The sequence below is a fragment of the Capra hircus genome, chromosome 2, assembly GCF_001704415.2.
Source record: "Capra hircus breed San Clemente chromosome 2, ASM170441v1, whole genome shotgun sequence".
In the NCBI taxonomy this organism is placed as follows: domain Eukaryota; kingdom Metazoa; phylum Chordata; class Mammalia; order Artiodactyla; family Bovidae; genus Capra; species Capra hircus.
This window is the reverse complement of record NC_030809.1, coordinates 38,029,717-38,051,953: the sequence shown is the minus strand read 5'-3', so window position 1 is coordinate 38,051,953 and position 22,237 is coordinate 38,029,717. Positions and strand designations below refer to the sequence as shown.

The window sequence follows — 22,237 nt, the reverse complement described above, 5'->3', positions numbered from 1 at the left end:
CTTGTTGTCCAAGGGACTCTCAAGAGTCTTCTAAGCACCACAATTCAAAAGCATCAATTCTTTGGAGCTAAGCCTTCTTTATGGTCCATCTCTCACATCCATACATGTGTACTTGAAAATCATACCTTTGACTACATGGATCTTTTTCAGCAAAGTAATGTCTCTGCTTTCTAATATCACTGCAGATGGTGACTGCAGCCATGAAATTAAAAGACGCTTACTCCTTGGAAGAAAAGTTATGACCAACCTAGATAGTATATTCAAAAGCAGAGACATTACTTTGCTGACTAAGGTCTGTCTAATCAAGGCTATGGTGTTTCCTTTGGTCATGTATGGATGTGAGAGTTGGACTGTGAAGAAGGCTGAGTGCCGAAGAATTGATGCTTTTGAAGTGTGGTGTTGGAGAAGACTCTTGAGAGTCCCTTGGACTGCAAGGAGATACAACCAGTCCATTCTGAAGGAGATCAACCTTCGGATTTCGTTGGAAGGAATGATGCTAAAGCTGAAGCTCCAGTACTTTGAGTTGACTCATTGGAAAAGACTCTGATGCTGGGAGAGATTGGGGGCAGGAGGAAAAGGGGACAACCCAGGATGAGATGGCTAGATGGCATCACGGACTTGATGGATATGAGTCTGAGTGAACTCTGGAAGATGGTGATGGACAGGGAGGCCTGGCGTGCTGCGATTCATGGGGTCGCAAAGAGTCGGACACGACTGAGCGACTGAACTGAACTGAACTGAATGTCTCTGCTTTCTAATATGCTGTCTAGGTTTGTCATAGGTTTCCTTCCAGGGAGCAGTAGTAGTGTTAGTCACTCAGTCATGTCCAACTCTTTGCGACCCAATGGACTTTAGCCTGCCAGGCTCCTCTGTCCATGAAATTCTCCAGGCAAGAATACTGGAGTGGGTTGCCATTCTCTTCTCCAGGGGATCTTCCCTACTCAGGGCCCGAACCTGGGTCCCTGGCATTGCAGGCAGATTCTTTACCACTGTACCACCGGGGAAGCCCTCCAAGGAGCAAGTGTCTTTTAATTTTTTAATTTCATGGCTGCAATCACAATCTACAGTGAATTTGGAGCCCAGGAAAATAAAGTTTGTCTCTGTTTCCACTTTTCCCCTTCTCTTTGCCAAGAAGTGATGAGGCCAGATGCCATGATACTAGAATGTTAAGTTTAAGCCAGCTTTTTCACCCTCCTCTTTCACCCTCATCAAGAGGCTTTTTAGGTCCTCTTCCCTTTCTGCCATCAAAGTGGTATCAGCTGCATGTCTGAGGTTGTTAATATTTCTCCTGGCTATCTTGATCCAGCTTTTGATTCATCCAGCTCACCATGTCGCATGATGTATTCTCCATGTAAGTTAAATAAGTAGGGTGACAGTATATGGCCTTGCTGTACTCCTTTCCCAATTTTGAACCAGTTCATTGTTCTATGTCTGGTCTAACTGTTGCTTCTTCACCTGCATAAAGGTTTCTTAGGAGGTAGGTAAGATGGTCTGGTATTTCCATCTCTTTAAGAATTTTCCACAGTTTGTGGTGATCCACACAGTCAAAGGCTTTGGCGTAGTCAATGAAGTAGAAATAGATGTTTTTCTGAGATTCCCTTGCTTTTTCTATGATACAGCGGATGTTGGCAATTTGAACTCTGGTTCCTCTGCTTTTTTTAAATCCATCATGTACATCTGGAAGTTCTCAGTTCACATACTGCTGAAGCCTAGCTTGATGAATGCTGAGCATTACCTTGTTAGCATGTGAAATGAGTGCAGTTGTGTGTTAGTTTGAGCATTCTTTGGCATTGCCTTTCTTGGGGATTGGAATGAAAACTGACCTTCTCCACGCCTGTGTCTATTGCCGAATTTTCCAAATTTGCTGGCATATTGAGTGCAGCACTTTACAGCATCATCTTTTACAATTTTAGATAGCTCAGCTGGAATTCCATCACCTCCATTAGTTTTTTTGTAGTAATGCTTCCTGAGGACCACTTCATACTCCAGGATGTCTGGCTCTAGGTGAGTGACCCCACCATCATGGTTATCCTGGTGGTTAAAACCTCTTTTGTATAGTTCTTGTATGCATTCTTGCCACCTCTTCTTAATCTCTTCTGCTTCTTTTAGGTCCTTAACATTTCTGTCCTTTATCATGCTCATCCTTGCATGAAATGTTCCTTTGATATCTCCAGTTTTCTTGAAGAGATCTCCATTCTTTCCCATTTTGTTGTTTTCCTTTACTTCTTTGCATTGTTCATTTAAGATGGCCTTCTTATCTCTGCTTTTCTTTGAAACTCTGCATTCAGTTGGGTATATCTTTCCATTTTTTCCTTACCTTTCACTTCTCTTCTCAGCTGTTTGTAATACCTCCTCAGACAACCATTTTGCCTTGTATTTCTTTTTCTTGAGGATGGTTTTGGTTACTTCCTCCTACACAGTGTTAGGAACTTCCATGGTTCTTCAGGCACTCTACCCAGATGTTATCCCTTGAATTTATTCATTGCCTCTACTGCATAATCAATAGTAAGTAGTTTGATTTAGGTCAAATCTGAATGGCCTAGTGGTTTTCTCTACTTTTTTTCAATTTAAGCCTGAATTTTGCCATAAGGAGCTCATGAGATGAGCCACATTCAGCTCCAGGTCTTGACTTTGCTGACTGTGTAGAGCTTCTTCATCTTTGGCTGCAAAGAGTATAATCAGTCTGATGTTGGTACTGACCATCTGGTGATGCCCATTTGTAGAGTCATGTCCTGTTGTTGGAAGAGGGTGTTTGCTATGACCAGTGTGTTCTCAATAGAGTGTCTCTGTTAGCCTTTTCCCTGCTTCATTTTGTACTCCACGGCCAAACTTGCCTGTTAATCCAGGTAACTCTTGACTTCCTGCTTTTGCATTCTAGTCCTCTGTGATGAAAAGGACATCTTTTATTTTGGTGTTAGTTCTAGGAGGTCTTGGAGATTTTCATAGAACCATTCAACTTCAGCTTCTTTGGCTTTAGTGGCTGGAGCATAGAGTTGGATTACGGTGATATTGAATGATTTGCCAGGATCATTCTTGTCGTTTTGAGATTGCACCCAAGTACTGCATTTTGGACTCTTGTTGGCTGGGAGGGCTGCTCCATTTCTTTTCATTGGTTCTTGCCCACAGTAGTAGATACGATGGTCATCTGAATTAAATTCGCCCATTCCAGTCCATTTTTGGTTCACTAAGATGTTGATGTTGACTCAGCATTTCCTGTTTGACCGTATCCAGTTCACCTTGATTCATGGACCTAACATTCCAGGTTCCTATGCTGTATTGTTCTTTATAGCTTCAGACTCTACTTTTCCCACCATATACATCCGCTGCTGAGCATCATTTCCACTTTGGCCCAGCCTCTTCATTCTTTGTGGAGCTGTTTCTCCACTGTGCTCCCGTAGCATATTGGGCACCTCCTGACCTGGGGGACTCATCTTTCAGTGTCATATCTTTGTGCCTTTTCATAAACTGTGTACGGGGTTCTCTAGGCAAGAATACTGGAGCAATTTGCCCTCTCCTCCAGTGGACCACGTTTTATCAGAGCTCTTCACTTTGCCCTGTCCATCTTGGGTGGCCGTGCACTACATGACTCATAGCTTTATTGAGGTACATAAGCCCCTTCCCCATGACAAGGTTGTGATCCGTGAAGGGTTCCTAAGTTAGTTAGGGCGATATAAAGCCAGGGAGATTTCACATTAGTACTAGATTTCTGACTTTTGAAAAACTTCCAGAAATTTCCAGTACTGGGCCCACAGTCTCACAGACCACCATTAGCCAGGCCAGATCTTCTTCATTTGTCTCCTGTCTCCTTCTGCCCTGTTTCATTCCTCCATGCTATCTGCCAACCCAGCCACCCCTATCCCCACCCCCGACTGCTCTCTCTCTCTCTTAAGGCTCTCCTCCCGTGGACTTTTTTTTCAGTTAGTTATTAATTGTCAGTGAAGGGGCAGACAGGCCTTGCAGATAAGAGCCTGAACTTTGGAGCTGGGTTGACTGCCTCCTGTACTTACTGGTTGTGTGAGCTCTAGCCTCTCTTTCTCATCTATAAAATACAGAAAACAGTGGTACCTGTCTCACTAAATTGTTGGCATGATTTTAATGAGTTAATATGATGGAATTGTTTAGAATGGCGGTTGTCCTGTATAATTCTTTATTAGCCGCATTCTGCCTGCTTGTCATCTAAGCTCAAGACCTTGGTGCTGGGTGCTAAGTCATTTAAGTTGTATCTGCCTCTTTGTGACCCCATGGACTGTAGCCAGCCAGCCTCCTCTGTCCATGGGATTATCCAGGCAAGAATACTGGAGTGGGTTGGCGTGCCCTCCTCCAGGGGATCTTCCAGCCCATGGAGCGAACCTATGTCTCTTACGTCTCCTGCACGGGCAGGCAGGTTCTTTACCTCTAGCACCACCTGGAAAGCTCCGTGGTTCCTTCTCTTTGACAGCACTTCCCACCCCACCACCACCCCACTGCATCTTAACAGGAAAACCCCGTCAGTTGCTCTCCTTGTCTCTGTTTTTACTGTCTTGCCATTTACCGACACCTCTTGCCTTGCTTCTTCCAGTTTGCTGCTCAGTCAGTTGTGCTACTACGGTATTGTTTCCGTCTTAATGTTTCATTGCTTCTCTGGTGGCTCAGCTGATAAAGAATCCACCTGTAATGCGGGAGACCTGAGTTCGATCCCTGACTTGGGAAGATCCCCTGGAGGAGGGAAAGGCTACCCACTCCAGTATTTCATGTCTGGAGAATTTCATGTCTGACTCTTTGCAACCCCACTGTGTAGAGCATGGGGTTGCAAAGAGTCAGACATGACCGAGCGACTTTGACTTTCTCTTTTAAAACCTCACTTGATCAGGATTAAAGTTCAAACAGTGAGCCTGGCATTCTGTATCATTTAATGTGACACAGTCTTGCCTCATATTTTATTCATAGTAGCCAAGGTGGGCAGCACGTCTCCCTTTCTTTGAGCTTAACTTGGTTTTCTTTACCTTTGTTCATTTCTTTCCCCATCTTTACAAATTCCATTAATTCTGTAATTCCATGGGGATCTGGGGCTTTCCTCCTGGCTTAGGTGGTAAAGAATCTGCCTGTAATGTGGGAAACCTGGGTTTGATCCCTGGGTCGAAAAGGTCCCCTGGAGAAGGAAATGGCAACCCACTCTAATATTCCTGCCTGAAGAATTCCATGGACATGAACCCCATGCTCTGTCCCTTTAAAAAAAATGCTATTCTACTTGCCTCTGGAACAGTTACCTTATATTGCATACTTTAGCTTTTCTTTACAGGCCTCATTCAGGGTAATGCCTACTACTTTAACAAAAGAAAGCCTAGATTTCAGTGGCTTAACGTTATAAAGTTTATTTTTCCTTCATGTAGTAGTTTGGTGTGAATATCCTTCCATGAAGAAATTCAGGGACGTCAGAGTCCCCTTCCATCCCGTCTCTGCCCTTAGGGGCCTCTGTCCTGGCAGAAGGGTAAAATGAGAGCAGAACAGGAATATGCTCAACCTCCCGGGCTCTGCAGTGACACGCATCACTTGTGTTCATATTTCACAGCCCTTTTGTGAGAATTAGTCACGTGGCCACCTGGTTTTAAAGGGAGTTGGGAAATGTGGTCCTTGGCTAAGCTGGCTTCCTGCCAACACCTATACTGTAGCAGTCAGTCATGAATTGTGGTGAGTCATTAGCCATCTCTTGGTACCAGTGAGATTGTAACCTTTTCTGTGGTGAGCAGAGAAACTCACATTTTTTAAAATAAAATATAGTACTCTGACGCACCCAGCCTAAACGTTGGCGTGAGCTCGCGATACAACAAGAGAGCTGGGGTAGGGTAATGGTTAACTACCTTGGGTCTGATATCAGAAAGCCTTAATTTGAAACCTGCCCCAAAGAGTTATTAACTGGGTCACTTAGGGAAGTTATATCCTGTGCTCCTTAAATGGAGATGATAACAGCATTTACTTCAGAGGGCTGTTGTGAAGATGAAATAAAATAAGGCACAATATCTGGTATGTTACAAACCTTCAGTAAGTGGTGGTTATTAATATACCTTAAGTTTCTTTATTGATGATCTTTAACAAAGTTTAAATAAACTTGTCATTTTGTGCCCTGTGGTAGAAGTAGATTAGAGATAGCCACAGGTGACTTGTGATAGGCTTAAGATTTGAGAAACCCTTAACAGAGTCTTGAACTTCCTAACTAGTATGTGACTTGGGCAAGTCATATAACTTTTGGGGTTTTGATTTTGTCATCCTTCATTTCTTCCTGTCAGGGATTTTGAATTACAGCATTAAATTGGTCAATTATGTGACATTATGACTTACTGGAATATCAATGAGTTACTGCTCTGTAAAACTGAAATTCTATGGGTATTTTTAGTGTTTAATACTGATACTGATGTTAAATGTTAAATTGAAAAATATTGCAATCGCAGATAATCTCCTCTTTGTCTATCAGGATACATTTTGAGAAAAATACAGAGACTGAATTGAAAACATTTTCAGAGTAAGATTTTGTTTGTCTTGTAGGCATTTTGTTCCCAACATCACCTTTGGTCACCCTGTGGTAGAAAGCCTCCGAAAGCAGCTAGGCCAGGACCCTTTCTTTGGTAAGTGGGTGTTTATGGCATCAGAAGCTGAGTATCTTGCTCAAGGAAAGGGGAAGTAGCTGGTTGATTTCTCAACTTCCAGTTTCACAGTGTACCCTTTTCCCTCCCCCTGTGCTGGGACTTCATTGGCCTCCTGTAAGAAGCTGAACTTGCCCACTTCGGGGCCTAGGCACTTTGGCTAGAGTCTCTTTGCCTAAACTGTGTTCACTTGATCAGTGCTACCTCATCTTTCCATCTCAGATACTTTGTTGTTGTTTCTTCAGAGAGCCCTGTCCTAAATTAACCTTTTTACCTTGTTGATTTTCTTAGAATTTCTTTCAATCTGCTTTTATCAGACTCTAAACTCCTTAAGGGCAGGATTTCATTCACTTGGTTTGCAGTGGTTTTCCCAGAGCATAGCATAGACACACAGCTGAGGCTCAATGTGATTGTTAAATGAACTTAGGAATCAGTTGATTTATGGTCTAGATGAGAAGTTGATTCATTGAAATTGGAGCTTTCTACAGGTCTCCCACGCTAGTAAAGTAATGCTCAAAATTCTCCAAGCCAGGCTTCAGCAATATGTGAACCATGAACTTCCAGATGTTCAAGCTGGTTTTAGAAAGGCAGAGGAACCAGAGATCAAATTGCCAACATCCGCTGGATCATCGAAAAAGGAAGAGAGTTCCAGAAAAACATCTGCTTTATTGACTATGCCGAAGCTTTTGACTGTGTGGATCACAATAAACTGTGGAAAATTCTGAAAGAGATGGGAATCCCAGACCACCTGACCTGCCTCTTGAGAAACCTGTATGCAGGTCAGGAAGCAACAGTTAGAACTGGACATGGAACAACAGACTGGTTCCAAATAGGAAAAGGAATATGTCAAGCCTGTATATTGTCACCCTGCTTATTTAACTTCTATGCAGAGTACATCATAAGAAACGCTGGGCTGGAAGAAACACAAGCTGGAATCAAGATTGCCGGGAGAAATATCAGTATCCTCAGATATGCAGATGACACCACCCTTATGGCAGAAAGTGAAGAGGAACTAAAAAGCCTCTTGATGAAAGTGAAAGAGGAGAGTGAAAAAGTTGGCTTAAAGCTCAACATTCAGAAAACGAAGATCATGGCATCTGGTCCCATCACTTCATGGGAAATAGATGTGGAAACAGTGTCAGACTTTATTTTTTTGGGCTCCAAGATCACTGCAGATGGTGACTGCAGCCATGAAATTAAAAGACGCTTACTCCTTGGAAGAAAAGTTATGACCAACCTAGATAGCATATTCAAAAGCAGAGACATTACTTTGCCGACTAAGGTCCGTCTAATCAAGGCTATGGTTTTCCCAGGGGTCGTGTGGATGTGAGAGTTGGACTGTGAAGAAGGCTGAGAGCCGAAGAATTGATGCTTTTGAACTGTGGTGTTGGGGAAGACTCTTGAGAGTCCCTTGGACTGCAAGGAGATCCAACCAGTCCATTCTAAAGGAGATCAACCCTGGGATTTCTTTGGAAGGAATGATGCTAAAGCTGAAACTCCAGTACTTTGGCCACCTCATGCGAAGAGTTGACTCATTGGAAAAGACTCTGATGCTGGGAGGGATTGGGGACAGGAGGAGAAGGGGATGACCGAGGATGAGACTGCTGGATGACATCACGGACTCGATGGATGTGAGTCTGAGTGAACTCTGGGAGTTGGTGATGGACAGGGAGGCCTGGTGTGTTGTGATTCATGGGGTCGCAAAGAGTCAGACACAACTGAGCGACTGAACTGAACTGAATAGGTCGGCGTATGCTCCACTTCAGTGTTGTAAGATAATGTGAATTAAGGTCTTTTTTAAGATCACATAGTGACCTAGAAGTTACTCTTGTGGAATGTAGATTTAGCCCACATATCCTTGTCACTGCTGCTGATGTTTTAAACTAAGTTAGCAGAGCCTCTATTGTACCAGATCTCTGGTACAGAAGACATTTGGTGAGCTTTTATAAATAATGTGTATTTATGTAATTCAGTACTTAATTTTAGTAAAACATTTTTTTATTGACCTTGTGGACCATTTATGAAGGGCTCTAGCTGTTCTGTTCAGTATGGTAACCACTGACCTCATGTAGCTATTTAAGTCAGCTAAAATTAAAAATTGTTTCTTAGTGGCATTAACTGCATTGCAAGTTCTCAGTAGCCACGTGTGACTTCTGTTCCTGTGCAGTTGTGGAACACTGCTGACTTTGCAGGAGGCTGTTAGAGCCTCTGTAGGCCCGTTCCACTTGGAAGGCACCAACTATCAATTCATGTGACTCAAGGGAAACAGTGTTCCACCAACATGTTCACCATTTTGAAATTTCTAAATAATGGAGTAGAATCCTCTGATTACCTGAACTTTTTTTTTTTAACGTTTTGGAAGCTGACTTTTCGAGGGTAAATTTATCCTTAAAACTATTGGAGTTGGATGAAAGTGTTCTTTGCCCTCTCACGCCTTGTACAATGGCCACAGAATCCACCATTCTGGCTTTGTGTGGATTTAAAATATGTATATTTTGTCTTTTTCCCTTCCTTTTAGTTGGTCTCCCAACTGTTACTTCTCACTGCTCTTTGACTCCCCCTCTCTGTGCCCCTTCTCTGACCAACTCAGCTGCCACCCCCACCCCCCACAATCTGTTTTTTCATCCCTGCTTTTAGTTTGTTGTTTGCTGATAAACTTGCTAATCAGTCTTACCAGAAGACAATCTCAAGTAAAGATGAATGGATTTCATATGCTTTAGTGTTTGTGACCTTTGATTTTTATCTAATATGTTGTTTGTGTAATTCTTGGATACTGGTTGTTGGTTAATTGGTACATTATATATCTTAGGAGTTAGATCACAAGCTGTATGTATAACTGCTAAAGCTTTTAACAATTCAGTCCTAATATTGAGTAGAATTTACTGTCTTAAGATGTAAAGTGGTAGGGAAAAGTCATTTTTGCTTTTATCTAAATCAGTGGTCTTTAAGTATGGTGTGAGGACCTGTAGGAGTCTTTTTCAGACAGATGCAACTGAAGCAACTTAGCAGCAGCAGCAGCATGATGCCAAAACTATTTGTAGTTCGATTTGTAAATTGTACTGATATTATTTGCATTATTTGTACCGATGGTGCAAAAGCAGTGGTGAATGAGTCTGCTGATGCCCTAGCCAGAGATAAGGCGGTTTTACTGAACAGGTAATACTGAGCAGGTTACTACAGGTATTGTGATGTTCTTACACACCATGCCTTCATAGTATCCTTGAAGAATTGGAACAGGTGATGGATTTAGTAAATCTTGATTCTTGAGCATGCGTCTCTTTAGTATTTTGTGTAACGAAGTGGGAAGGTAATACGTACAAAGCCCTTCTGTTGAATCCTGGAGGGTGATCATTTCCTTGAGGAAAACCACTCATTTCATTGTCTCGAGCTGTAGACTGCAAGTGCTGGTTTTTTCACAAACACCATTTTCCATTAAAAGAATAACTGACAATGAACTGTGGTTATCAGACTTAGATATTTTCCTGATATTGTCTTTAAAATTAACTATGTGAACCTGTCACTTCAAAGAAAGCAGCTCATCAGTTTTCGTTGCCACTGACAAAAGTTAGAATTTGCAAGTGAAAATTGAAATTTTGGAAAACTTATATTTGCTGCTTTGAGCTTGAAAGCTTCCCAATGCTTACAGCTTTTTTGATAAGATCTGTAGTGACATTGACAACGTGGGTTTTGGATAGTATATAAAGAAATGTGTCACTGTTTGGAAGATCTGTGTAACTCAGTGAACCAATAGTACTTAAAAGAGCTGTTCAAAATACAGGCTAACGAGTTTTAGCATTAACAAAGTATGGAAAGGTCACTGACAGGATTTATAGATTCCACACTGCCAGTAATCTTTCGTACTGCTTGTTGACTTTTGGGGTAGAAATGGTAGACTATCCATACTTGAGTGAAAAGGCTGTGTGTGTAGGGACGCCTCCCTTTTCTGTGCATTTTTTTTTTCCCCTACTATAAAACAACAGATAGAATGCAGAGCAGATGTGAGAATACAGGTGTGTATTCTCTTAAGCCAGGCACTGCTGCTGCTGCTAAGTCACTTTAGTCGTGTCCGACTCTGTGCGATCCCATAGACGGCAGCCCAGCAGGCTCCCCTGTCCCTGGGATTCTCCAGGCAAGAGCACTGGAGTGGGTTGCCATTTCCTTCTCCAATGCATCAAAGTGAAAAGTGAAAGTGAAGTTGCTCAGTCGTGTCCGACTCTTAGCGACCCCATGGACTGCAGCCTACCAGGCTCCTCCATCCATGGGATTTTCCAGGCAAGAGTACTAGAGTGGGGTGCCATTGCCTTCTCCAAGCCAGGCACTACCTACTTGCCAAAATGTAAAATAATGCAACTGTTACATTAACATGTAATGGATTTATAGCATCATTACTTTTTTATGACTGACTGAAGTAGACACAAAAGCTTCCCTCTTATTTCACATGGTGAAGAATCTGGCTGCAGTGCGGGAGCCCACCTTTGATCCCTGAGTCAGGGAAGATCATCTGGAGAAGGACATGGTAACCCACTCCAGTGTTCTTGCCTGGAGAATCCCACTCCAGTATTCTTGCCTGGAGAAAAGCCTGAAAGGCTACGGTCCATGGGTTGCAAAGCGTCGCACACGGCTGAAGTGACTTAGCGCACACACAAATAGACACTAAAAGTTTTTTTTTTAGTTTGCCTCTCTAATACATTAAATATTGATAAATATAACCCACATCATCAGTATTGGACTGGAGGAGTCTTCAGTAATTTTTAAGAGTGCAGAAGGAGTCTGACAGTAGAACATTTGAGACCTGTGTTGTGATTACAGGCAGAGTCGCTGAGTCATTGATTCTCTGAACACCAGAGAATGCCCAGTGACGGTTGCTGGTGGTGACTGCACACTGGAGATTGAGTAGGGATGACTTAGCTGTCTAGTCTGGTAACTTAGGAATGAATAAACTTGAATAAGATTGAATTTTTCTTGTTTATGATATGAAGGAAAAACACACCAAATTGAGTTTATCTTCTGAAAACAAAGTTTTGCCTATTGAAACATGTTCTATTTTTGTTACTTTTCTTAGTTTAGAAATATAAATGTTAGCCTTGACTTGTTAATCAGGCTCTATACTCTGTTTTCCTGACTTTTTTCAAAGCCTTGTTGCATTTTATAAATCTTTGCTACTGAGTTCTGGAATATTCGATTTTTTTTTTCTTTAACATAGCTTTGCTGGATCAGAAATGTGCTCTCTGTTACGAAGCAAAAAGCTCAAAACTCTGCTCATTACTGTCTGTCTGGCACAGGAGAGTTTACTGTTTTCTTCTTGCCTGCATCATTTCTTGCTTTCACTTCTTTTAAGCTGCCCTCTCTTTCCCGTGGAATGCTATTAATATTATGTTTTAAGTCGAGATGTTTAAGAAGGCCACTCTCATTTCTTCCCAAACATTTTCATATGATTTGAGCTTTAGATTTAAGGACACGTGGCAGGCTGCTTCTGGTTAACATGATCTTTCCTCTGAGTCTGTTCCTCCTTTTGCATTTGTCTGCCTCTTAGTGATGACAGTTCTGTTCTAGCTCCTTAGGCCCACATCCTTGCACCATCTGACTCTTGTCTCTCTGCGCACATCTGAGCCACAGCAGCCCCTCTTGGCCCTGCCTTCAGAAGATATCCGGAATCCCCACCACTGCTCACCATCTGCAGTCACTAGGTTTATTGCCTTGATCTTCAAAGTTAGATCTAAGTACTGCAGTATTTGTTCTGTGTCATTCAAAATAAAACCTGACGGTCTACAGAGTTCTGTAGTTTTATCCAGTGTTTCTCTTACCTCATCCTCCCTCCTCAGTGCTGCCCCCGCCCCGCCCTGACTCCAGCAACACTGGCTTTGTTTACTACCAACTTTATTTGTATTTACTCCTTTATTTGTCTCCCTAAGAATGTAATCTAAGTTTTCTACAATGATATTTCCTGAACCTGAACTTAGGTTTCCTGATTCCTAGTTACTACTTCTCATAAATAGTGCTGTAGGCTTTTTGGGGAAAAAGGTTGGATTTTTTTTATAAATGTGTTTAACCAAAACCTTATCTTAAAGATGCAAGGAAGCTATCTATGCCGAAACTTTTATTTAACAATTATCATGATGCCAGAAGAGTCCATATCTGAAATAGCAAAAACTACAGATTGACTTCAATAATATGAGCAGCTGTTTTCCTTTTAGTAATAGTTAGGGGATATGTCTTTTCTTTCCAGACATGCACATGATGGTGTCCAGGCCAGAACAGTGGGTAAAGCCAATGGCTGTAGCAGGAGCCAATCAATATACCTTTCATCTCGAGGCTACTGACAACCCAGGAGCTTTGATCAAAGACATTCGGGAGAATGGAATGAAGGTAAGAGCTTAGCAGTGAGGGTAATGTTTTATACTATTCATTCTCAGAGTTGGGAAAGTTTGGTGGAAGACCCAAAATGATAGGTGAAGAAGACCAGACGTAGACAACTGTTCTTCAGCATTGAAGCTAGATTTAAACATGTTTGTCAGATAATACATTCTACTAATGTTTTCTAGAAATTGCTGCCTTTTAGAAACATTTACTTGTGATATCCATGTTGACTTAAAAAACAATTTACAGCTGAACAATTTATGTATGTATTCCATTCTTTTAAGAATAGAGCTTCCTACTGGGCCTGATAAACCACAGTAATGTAATATGGAAATAGTTATTGGTGTGATGTAACAAATTTGTTTGTTACAGGTTGGCCTTGCTATCAAACCAGGAACTTCAGTTGAGTATTTGGCACCATGGGCTAATCAAATAGATATGGCCTTGGTTATGACAGTGGAACCTGGGTTTGGAGGGCAGAAATTCATGGACGATATGATGCCAAAGGTAAAAAAAAAGTATTTGGTTCTGGAGTAAGGTTTTTTATTGTGTATATTTATTCAGTAAGCATGTATTGGGCTGCTTGTATGTTTGGGCTGCTTGTATGTTTATGCCTTACTCTGAAGGCAGGGAAATGGGGGTGCCTACATATCATTGGAATATGGGATGAGAGATGCCCAAAGAAATTTAGGTTTGGAGATCAGAAGAGATACCACGTGTTAGTGTTGAGTTTTTGTTTGCAAAACCATTGGAAACTGTTCTGGAAACTGTAACCTTTAGATGGAATTTTCATTGAATATTGAGGGTTTTATCTTTGCCTTGTTTCTGTGAACTATATTTTTGGCAAGTCCATGACAAATTCCATGCGATTTGCCAAACAGAACAAAACTTGCTTTTATGAAAGTTTGTTTCGGTATATTAAGATGGCTTTCCCCAGTCATAACTTTTATTGATATAAAGTTACTCTGTGAGACATCTGGAGTCATATTTTAGTGGCCATTTCATTTTTTGTTTAGTGTGCTTTCCCTCTACCTGTCCACTAAGGAGTCATTTATTTCCTTGTGTATATCTAGGTTCATTGGTTGAGGACCCAGTTCCCATCTTTGGACATTGAGGTGGATGGTGGAGTAGGTCCTGACACTATCCATAAATGCGCAGAGGTGAGACTGCTCCTTGACGGCAACCTGGACCAATTTCCTATCAAATGTAATGCCAGGACAGATCTTGTCTACCAAAGAGATTTCCCCTACACTTCCTAAATAGTCTTTCTTGGAAAAGTATTTGTTTGTTTAAATGTAAAACTAGGAAAGTAAATAGTAAGTCCTAGCTATCTCAGTAATGATGAAAAAATTCTTTGAAAGAGGAATGTGCTGACTGCCAGCCTGTGTAATATCATTGAGATGTTCCAGGGCCTTTGAGACAGTTTTCCAAAATAGGGAATCTTCCTATTTTGTGTGTGGGTTTTTTTTTTTTGCTTCCTATTTTTGCTTCCAGTGTTTTGTGTAAATGTCACACACTTTTCTGCTTGATACTTATCAAAAGCTTGACTGTGATCAGTATGAAGATGACACTGGACAGACAGACAGTGAGCATATATCTTTTGACCCCTGTAGAATTCATTTTTACTGATCTGTGCTTTGTCATTAATACTGTTTCTGCTTGCATTGAGACATATGATCTCTGTTCGTCTCCAAGGCAAACCATTCAATATCACAGTTATCCAAGTCTATGCCCCAACCAGTAATGCTGAAGAAACTGAAGTTGAACGGTTTTATGAAGACCTACAAGATCTTTTAGAACTAACACCCAAAAAAGATGTCCTTTTCATTATAGGGGACTGGAATGCAAAAGTAGGAAGTCAAGAAACACCTGGAGTAACAGGCAAATTTGGCCTTGGAATGCGGAATGAAGCAGGGCAAAGACTAATAAGAGTTTTGCCAAGAAAATGCACTGGTCATAGCAAACACCCTCTTCCAACAACACAAGAGAAGACTCTACACATGGATATCACCAGATGGTCAACACCGAAATCAGATTGATTATATTCTCTGCAGCCAAAGATGGAGAAGCTCTATACAGTCAACAAAAACAAGACCAGGAGCTGACTGTGGCTCAGATCATGAACTACTTATTGCCAAATTCAGACTCAAATTGAAGAAAGTAGGGAAAACTGCTAGACCATTCAGGTATGACCTAAATCAAATCCCTTATGATTATACAGTGGAAGTGAGAAATAGATTTAAGGGTCTAGATCTGATAGATAGAGTGCCTGATGAACTATAGACTGAGGTTCGTGACATTGTACAGGAGACAGAGATCAAGACCATCCCCATGGAAAAGAAATGCAAAAAAGCAAAATGGCTGTCTGGGGAGGCCTTACAAATAGCTGTAAAAAGAAGAGAGGCAGAAAGCAAAGGAGAAAAGGAAAGATATAAGCATCTGAATGCAGAGTTCCAAAGAATAGCAAGAAGAGATAAGAAAGCCTTCTTCAGCGATCAGGCAAAGAAATAGAGGAAAACAACAGAATGGGAAAGACCAGAGATCTCTTCAAGAAAATTAGAGATACCAAGGGCACATTTCATGCAAAAATGGGCTCAATAAAGGACAGAAATGGTCTGGACCTAACAGAAGCAGAAGATCTTAAGAAGAGGTGGCAAGAATACACGGAAGAACTGTACAAAAAAGATCTTCACGACCCAGATAATCATGAGGATGTGATCGGTAATCTAGAGCCAGACATCTTGGAATGTGAAGTCAAGTGGGCCTTAGAAAGCATCTCTACGAACAGAGCTAGTGGAGGTGATGGAATGCCAGTTGAGCTATTTCAAATCCTGGAAGATGATGCTGTGAAAGTGCTGCACTCAATATGCCAGCAAGTTTGGAAAACTCAGCAGTGGCCACAGGACTGGAAAAGGTCAGTTTTCATTCCAATCCCAAAGAAAGGCAATGCCAAAGAATGCTCAAACTACCGCACAATTGCACTCATCTCACATGCTAGTAAAGTAATGCTCAAAATTCTCCAAGCCAGGCTTCAGCAATATGTGAACCGTGAACTCCCTGATGTTCAAGCTGGTTTTAGAAAAGGCAGAGGAACCAGAGATCAAATTGCCAGCATCCGCTGGATCATGGAAAAAGCAAGAGAGTTCCAGAAAAACATCTATTTCTGCTTTATTGACTATGCCAAAGCCTTTGACTGTGTGGATCACAATCAACTGTGGAAAATTCTGAAAGAGATGGGAATACCAGACCACCTGACCTGCCTCTTAAGAAATCTGTATGCAGGTCAGGAAGCAACAGTTAGAACTGGACATGGAACAACAGACTGGTTCCAAATAGGAAAAGAAGTACGTCAAGGCTGTATATCGTCACCCTGCTTATTTAACTTCTATGCAGAGTACATCATGAGAAACACTGGACTGAAAGAAACACAAGCTGGAATCAAGATTGCTGGGAGAAATATCAGTAACCTCAGATATGCAGATGACACCACCCTTATGGCAGAAAGTGAAGAGGAACTGAAAAGCCTCTTGATGAAAGTGAAAGAGAAGAGTGAAGAAGTTGGCTTAAAGCTCAACATTCAGAAAACGAATATCATGGCATCTGGTCCCATCACTTCATGGGAAATAGATGGGGGAACAGTAGAAACAGTGTCAGACTTTATTTTTTTGGGCTCCAAAATCAGATGGTGACTGCAGCCATGAAATTAAAAGACGCTTACTCCTTGGAAGAAAAGTTATGACCAATCTAGATAGTATATTCAAAAGCAGAGACATTACTTTGCCGACTAAGGTCCGTCTAATCAAGGCTATGGTTTTTCCAGTGGTCATGTATGGATGTGAGAGTTGGACTGTGAAGAAGGCTGAGCACCAAAGAATTGATGCTTTTGAAGTGTGGTGTTGGAGAAGACTCTTGAGAGTCCCTTGGACTGCAAGGAGATCCAACCAGTCCATTCTGAAGGAGATCAACCCTGGGATTTCTTTGGAAGGAATGATGCTAAAGCTGAAACTCCAGTACTTTGGCCACCTCATGCGAAGAGTTGACTCATTGGAAAAGACTGATGCTGGGAGAGATTGGGGGCAGGAGGAAGGGGACGACCGAGGATGAGATGGCTGGATGGCATGACGGACTCGATGGACGTGAGTCTGAGTGAACTCTGGGAGATGGTGATGGACAGGGAGGCCTGGCGTGCTGCGATTCATGGGGTTGCAAAGAGTTGGACATGACTGAGCGACTGAACTGAACTGAACTGAACTGAACGCTAGAAAACTAATATTTATTTCCTTTTTATGAGGAACATTGTTGGACAATGCACTGTATCGTAGCACAGCAGTGTATCTCTCATTGGATAGATTTTTCTCAGCTTCAGCGGTTCTCTCAATGGTCCCCCTTCTTTTAGCTCTGAATCATATAACAGATTGGATTTTCCTCCCTGAGTCAAATCTCAGATAAACTTGAACTCATTTTTATAAGTTTTTACTCAGTTTTACTCTTTGATTTCCTATTGAGAAACATCTTGAAAATCTTGTTTAAGCCACCTCAAAACCATTCTGGAATGCAGAGAAGCATACATAAGCATATGTTCCATGTCTACTGGCATCAAAATGAGAAGATATTTAAATGTGGTGTTGCCGTATTTTATGGATTATCTCACATTTTAACAGTACTTGTCCTTTTAGACTGTCTGCAAATTCCTCTACATAGTTCAAAGATGAAAAGATTGATTTTTTTTTTTTTTTTAGTAGCTGAGGAGGCATTGGTACATAAGGGGAAAACTTTAATAGAGGTGAAGTTTAAAGGTTTTAGGTAAAACCTTATCTAAGTATTAGCAGAGATGCACTATAGTTTATTTAGAAGAGGGTTAGGGGTTACCAAAAAGTCAATGTTTCTTACACGTTTAAAAATGATTTCACATCCTCTTTTAAGCATTTCAGCTTCTTTCTTCATTGAACTAGCTGCTTAAGTATGTTCATCTTGAAGTGGCTTTTATATAGTTAAAGTGCTGACTGCTAGGTATAAGGGTAGAAGCTCTAGTCTGGGAGTTCTGTTTTAGGTTTTACCACATCTTCCTTTGAGGCATAACCTAAAGTGTTTACTTCTTTCAGGCAGGAGCTAACATGATTGTGTCTGGCAGTGCCATTATGAGGAGTGAAGACCCCAGATCTGTGATCAACCTGTTAAGAAACGTTTGCTCAGAAGCTGCTCAGAAACGTTCTCTTGATCGATGAAAACAGCAAGGAACCCGGTGTTTCTGCTTAGGAGATCTCCTTTTTACTGGAAACAAGAATATTGATTACCAAATCATACCACAGTTGAGGCAGTGCTGCTTTTCTGAGCAATTACTCTGTCCAGTGACTAAAATCCATTATGCAGAATGTTCCAAGAGGTTAGAAATTGGTGTGTATAACTACATTTTTAGTGATGGAATTGAAAGATTAGTGTGATAAAATACCATTTTTACTGGGAGACTTGATTTTTATGAAAAGTAAAAATATGGCTGTATTAAGGTTACAAGCAGAAAAGTGTCTTAATGCCTAAGGAAGGCATGTTAGCTACTATGAAAAAAAATTTTCTTCTGAATTTCTAAAAAGAATTTTCTTTGGTTTCTTTACTGTTTTCTGAAAGCAAAGGCAGTTCTTCAGTTTTTCCTGTTCCGTGTCATTTTTGATTTGTGTGTGTGCTAAGTTTGCAGCTGATTAGGAGTGGCATACTTATTCTCCTAGCTTCAAAAACATTTTTTTTTTTACTTTGCACCTTATATTTGATATATTTTTTAAAAAAGTATATTATGAAGCCCAGGGATTTTCAAGTTGTTCTAAAATATGAGCACAAGTTTTATCAGGGTATTTTGTTAGCTGTCCTAGAAGGACAGATTATTCAGTGATCTCTCGCCGCCCCCCACTGCCACCCCCTTTCCACTTTTTCTTAATTATACACACTATTCCTAAGGACATAAAATGTTTTGCTAGCTCTATGCTAAAAAAAGAAAAAAGGCCTCTATTTAGAAGTAATATTAAGTTGAATCCTGACCCTTCTGTTTGTTTGATCTTAGCAAACCAAATCAGCCAGCCTCTTTGAGCTTCTACTAACTGATTTATACATTGAATGTAATTATGAGAGTGTGGTATTGTGTTGAGGATTGAAAGATTATTATATATGTAAACTTCCACTATTCCTAGAATCATAAGGGTGTGGAATTGAACATGCCAAGGCAAAGTAGCTATTAGATAAATTTGTTTTGTAGCTTATAAAGTACGTTGATAAAATCTCATGAAACCTACAGTCAAGTCCTATGAATGGTAAAACAGGTGTGTTTGTCCCCATTAAAAAAAAAATGAAGATACTGAAACTCATCAACAGGCTGCTACGATGGAAAGAATCCAGGAAAGCATAGGATTTCTGCTCTGTACTTTTTTTTTTATAGATGGAGCGCTTAAGAGGTGGATTAAGCAAAGGAAGCTTAATTGTCTTATTTCCAGTCTAACTTTAAACTAGAAAAACCAATTGCTAAGAATATTCTGCAACTAATGACTTTTGACTCCAAGGATATATATTTTATTAATCCAAGAAAGACCAAGTAGGCTAATATATGACAAAGTACAGAGTTAATCCATACACTATTTACTGTTGTGTCCCAAATTACACTTTGACAGTAGATATGTATTACCTACTTCATTCTTGTAAATACTCTTGCTATGAAATGCACATGGTAAGAAATAACAAGACCAATGTCATTAAACTTTTTCAGGCTACTATGAGTTTTGAGAAATAAGGTTTGGAAAATAGGAACGTTAACACTTTTAAGCATGGCATAGAGCTTCCTTGGTTTCTTCTGTGTTTTCAAGGTAAAATTTTATTTCTTACTGTTTATTTTGGCTTAGGAAAGGCTTTGCCACACAGATAGACGACAAGGCATATAGAAATAGACACAGCCAACACAAGGCATATAGAAATAACTTTTTAATTAAAAAACTTACATAGAGGATTATAATATCAGACATGACCAAAAAAAATTGAGTTTATTTGCCTGGACAACTTGGGTTTTTCTGGCTTTTGTTTTTTAAAAAAATGTACAGTAAAACTACAAGCAAAAATTTGTCAGTACTGAATTGGAAATTTTTTCTTTAAAGAGACCAGTATAATTTCCAGTCTCTAACAAAAACTTACTGTCAGATCCCCCAGATTAGGCCAGATGGCTAGGATTGTCAGTTATATTATATGGGTACTACAACTTGAATAACCTGTTTTACATGAGAAAAAGTGATTCATATAAATTGTCCTCAATTTTTACATAGGAAAAAATAATGTAATAGTGTCAAGAGATTTTACTTTATATACACTCCAGTATCCAATACTGAAGTATTAACTTTTTAAGAATTTTAATTCTCTCTCTAGGATACAAGTAAGAATAGATGCCTGTTTGAATAGAGTAAGCAATGGTAAGGAGTGACCAGATGAACTGAAGTACAATAATATAGGAATGGGAATTTCCTGTTTGTTACTCATTTTAAGTGGGATGTTTATGAGATACATAAAGCTCAAATCTTAAAAGTTGTGTTAGTTTTAAAATACACTAATATTTAACTCACCATTGCTTTTCTTATTCTGTCAGGAGTGAATAGAAAATAACCTGTGTTTAACCCAACAGACAGATTATCAGTGATTTCAAATAAAGTATTATGTTACCTGGTATAGAAATTTTCATAAATAACTTCTATTAAATATGTCTTTTAAAGTCTGGACTACTAGGAAGGGATGTTTTTAGATGTCCAATATCATTGGAAACCTGTGCTTTCTTTATAGTGCAGCTGATATTTCATGGGATAATTCATACATGCATTTTTCAAGTGGAGTGGTCATTGCCGGTGCTTTTTAAAACTACTTAGATGTGTGTATATGTATGCATGTATTCTCTATACACACATATTTTTATATTCTTATTTCTGAGGCAATTTAACCATTTGTATAGAAAAAAAAAGGAGCTGTCATTTGATACACAGGGGTGTGTGTGTGTGTGTGTGTGTGGGTATAAGTGGTTTAAAAATTATTTACCCAGTAATGTGATTTGACAGCAAATTACAGCAGTTAATTTTCTGGTACTTGTGATTTGCATCAAACACAAATGACTAGCACTTGTTGGTCAGTGAAAAGCTAGTTACTTCTGGTTTCAGGAAGGAAAATGAAACTAACTTGCCTGTTTCATAAACAGCATAAAAGGTTAACGTGCACTGTATGCCCTTATTCTGGAACTGAGACTGTGGAGAGGGGCAGGACCACAGGGCTTGCTTTTTTCTCCTGTTTTCCCATTCATTTACACAGTTTTCTTCACTTGTTCCCTGTCACCTATTTTTTTTAACATGAGTAAGTCCTAGACCAAGGGTTCTGTACTCTTCCATTCCATCTGCCTGCCTTTTTGGATGGTGGCCATTCTCTGGTGCACTGGTGCAGAAGACTTCACTGTGGCAAGCTGGGCTTGATCTTTCAACCTGATCATTTTTTTCATCTTGGCATAATAAAGCTTCTGTGTCTTCATCCTTCAGTGGAAAAGCCCGTCGCTCCCACCACAAAGACTGAAAGAGAAAACATTTTCAGTTTCAACTAATTTAAGTTCATATCTCAGATAATCTGTAGATGTCAATTTTGTAATAACCATTGGTCAGTACAAATTCTTATTTGGTCCTAAGTATCTAGCAACTTAAAGTGGGATATACTGAGGATTTAATAGGGACCTTTGGGAATTATTTTTTCACTTTACTTCTTCCAAGAAGAGGGAAATGGTGCTATTAGGGAGTAGTGGTCTTCATTTAAAGCCTAGGTGCATGTTGGGGAAATTCCCTTAAATGTGTTTGGGTCGTCTAATTCAGTATCTCCATTTTCATCCCATCATTATTATAGACACCTATTAACTTTTCTTTCTCTGAGCTTTCTATGACTTGCCTCTTAACTTCTATTATCTCTACTCTCTTGATTCTAAATATTATTTTCCAATACTACTAAACAGTACAAGAACGTTATAGATGCAGTGTAGAAAGCACTCCTATTGAGGTTAAAACTGGACAAATGGGGAGACAAAATCTTTTCTAAGGGGAAGAGAAATAACATTTCTATGTGCCAGGTAACATTCTATTTAATCCAATTAGGTTTGTAATGAAACTCTGATAGAATTCCCTGTTTCTAACACATAAGTGAATAGGTGGAATTAGGTTTTGGCATGTTACATAAAAGGGCTTCCCCGATGACTCAAGCAGTAAAGAATCTGCCTGCAA

The 22,237-nt window shown here is 40.1% G+C and overlaps 2 protein-coding genes across 11 annotated transcripts in view; one reads left to right on the top strand and one right to left on the bottom strand.

Moving 5' to 3' along the window:
- RPE (ribulose-5-phosphate-3-epimerase) overlaps positions 1-22,237 on the top strand; it is a 29,971-nt gene that overhangs the window by 3,666 nt on the left and 4,068 nt on the right. For 3 of the 5 annotated variants that reach the window (XM_013971562.2, XM_013971570.2, XM_013971565.2), the window contains 5 exons: positions 6,520-6,599; positions 12,844-12,983; positions 13,347-13,481; positions 14,048-14,134; positions 18,077-18,481. In XM_013971562.2, the coding sequence (XP_013827016.1) occupies positions 6,520-6,599; positions 12,844-12,983; positions 13,347-13,481; positions 14,048-14,134; positions 18,077-18,199 (565 nt within the window). In that variant the 3' untranslated portion in view covers positions 18,200-18,481. Of the gene's footprint in view, positions 1-6,519; positions 6,600-12,843; positions 12,984-13,346; positions 13,482-14,047; positions 14,135-18,076; positions 20,707-22,237 lie in introns of those variants that run through there. The other 2 variants (XM_005676461.3, XM_005676462.3) reach the window with 2 other exon arrangements.
- The window catches only part of KANSL1L (KAT8 regulatory NSL complex subunit 1 like), a 134,294-nt gene continuing 131,466 nt past the window's right edge, over positions 19,410-22,237 (bottom strand). For all 6 annotated transcript variants that reach the window (XM_018059961.1, XM_018059974.1, XM_018059975.1 and 3 more), the window contains exon 15: positions 19,410-21,541. In XM_018059961.1, coding sequence (XP_017915450.1) covers positions 21,311-21,541 — 231 coding nt within the window. In that variant the 3' untranslated portion in view covers positions 19,410-21,310. The remainder of the gene's footprint in view (positions 21,542-22,237) is intronic.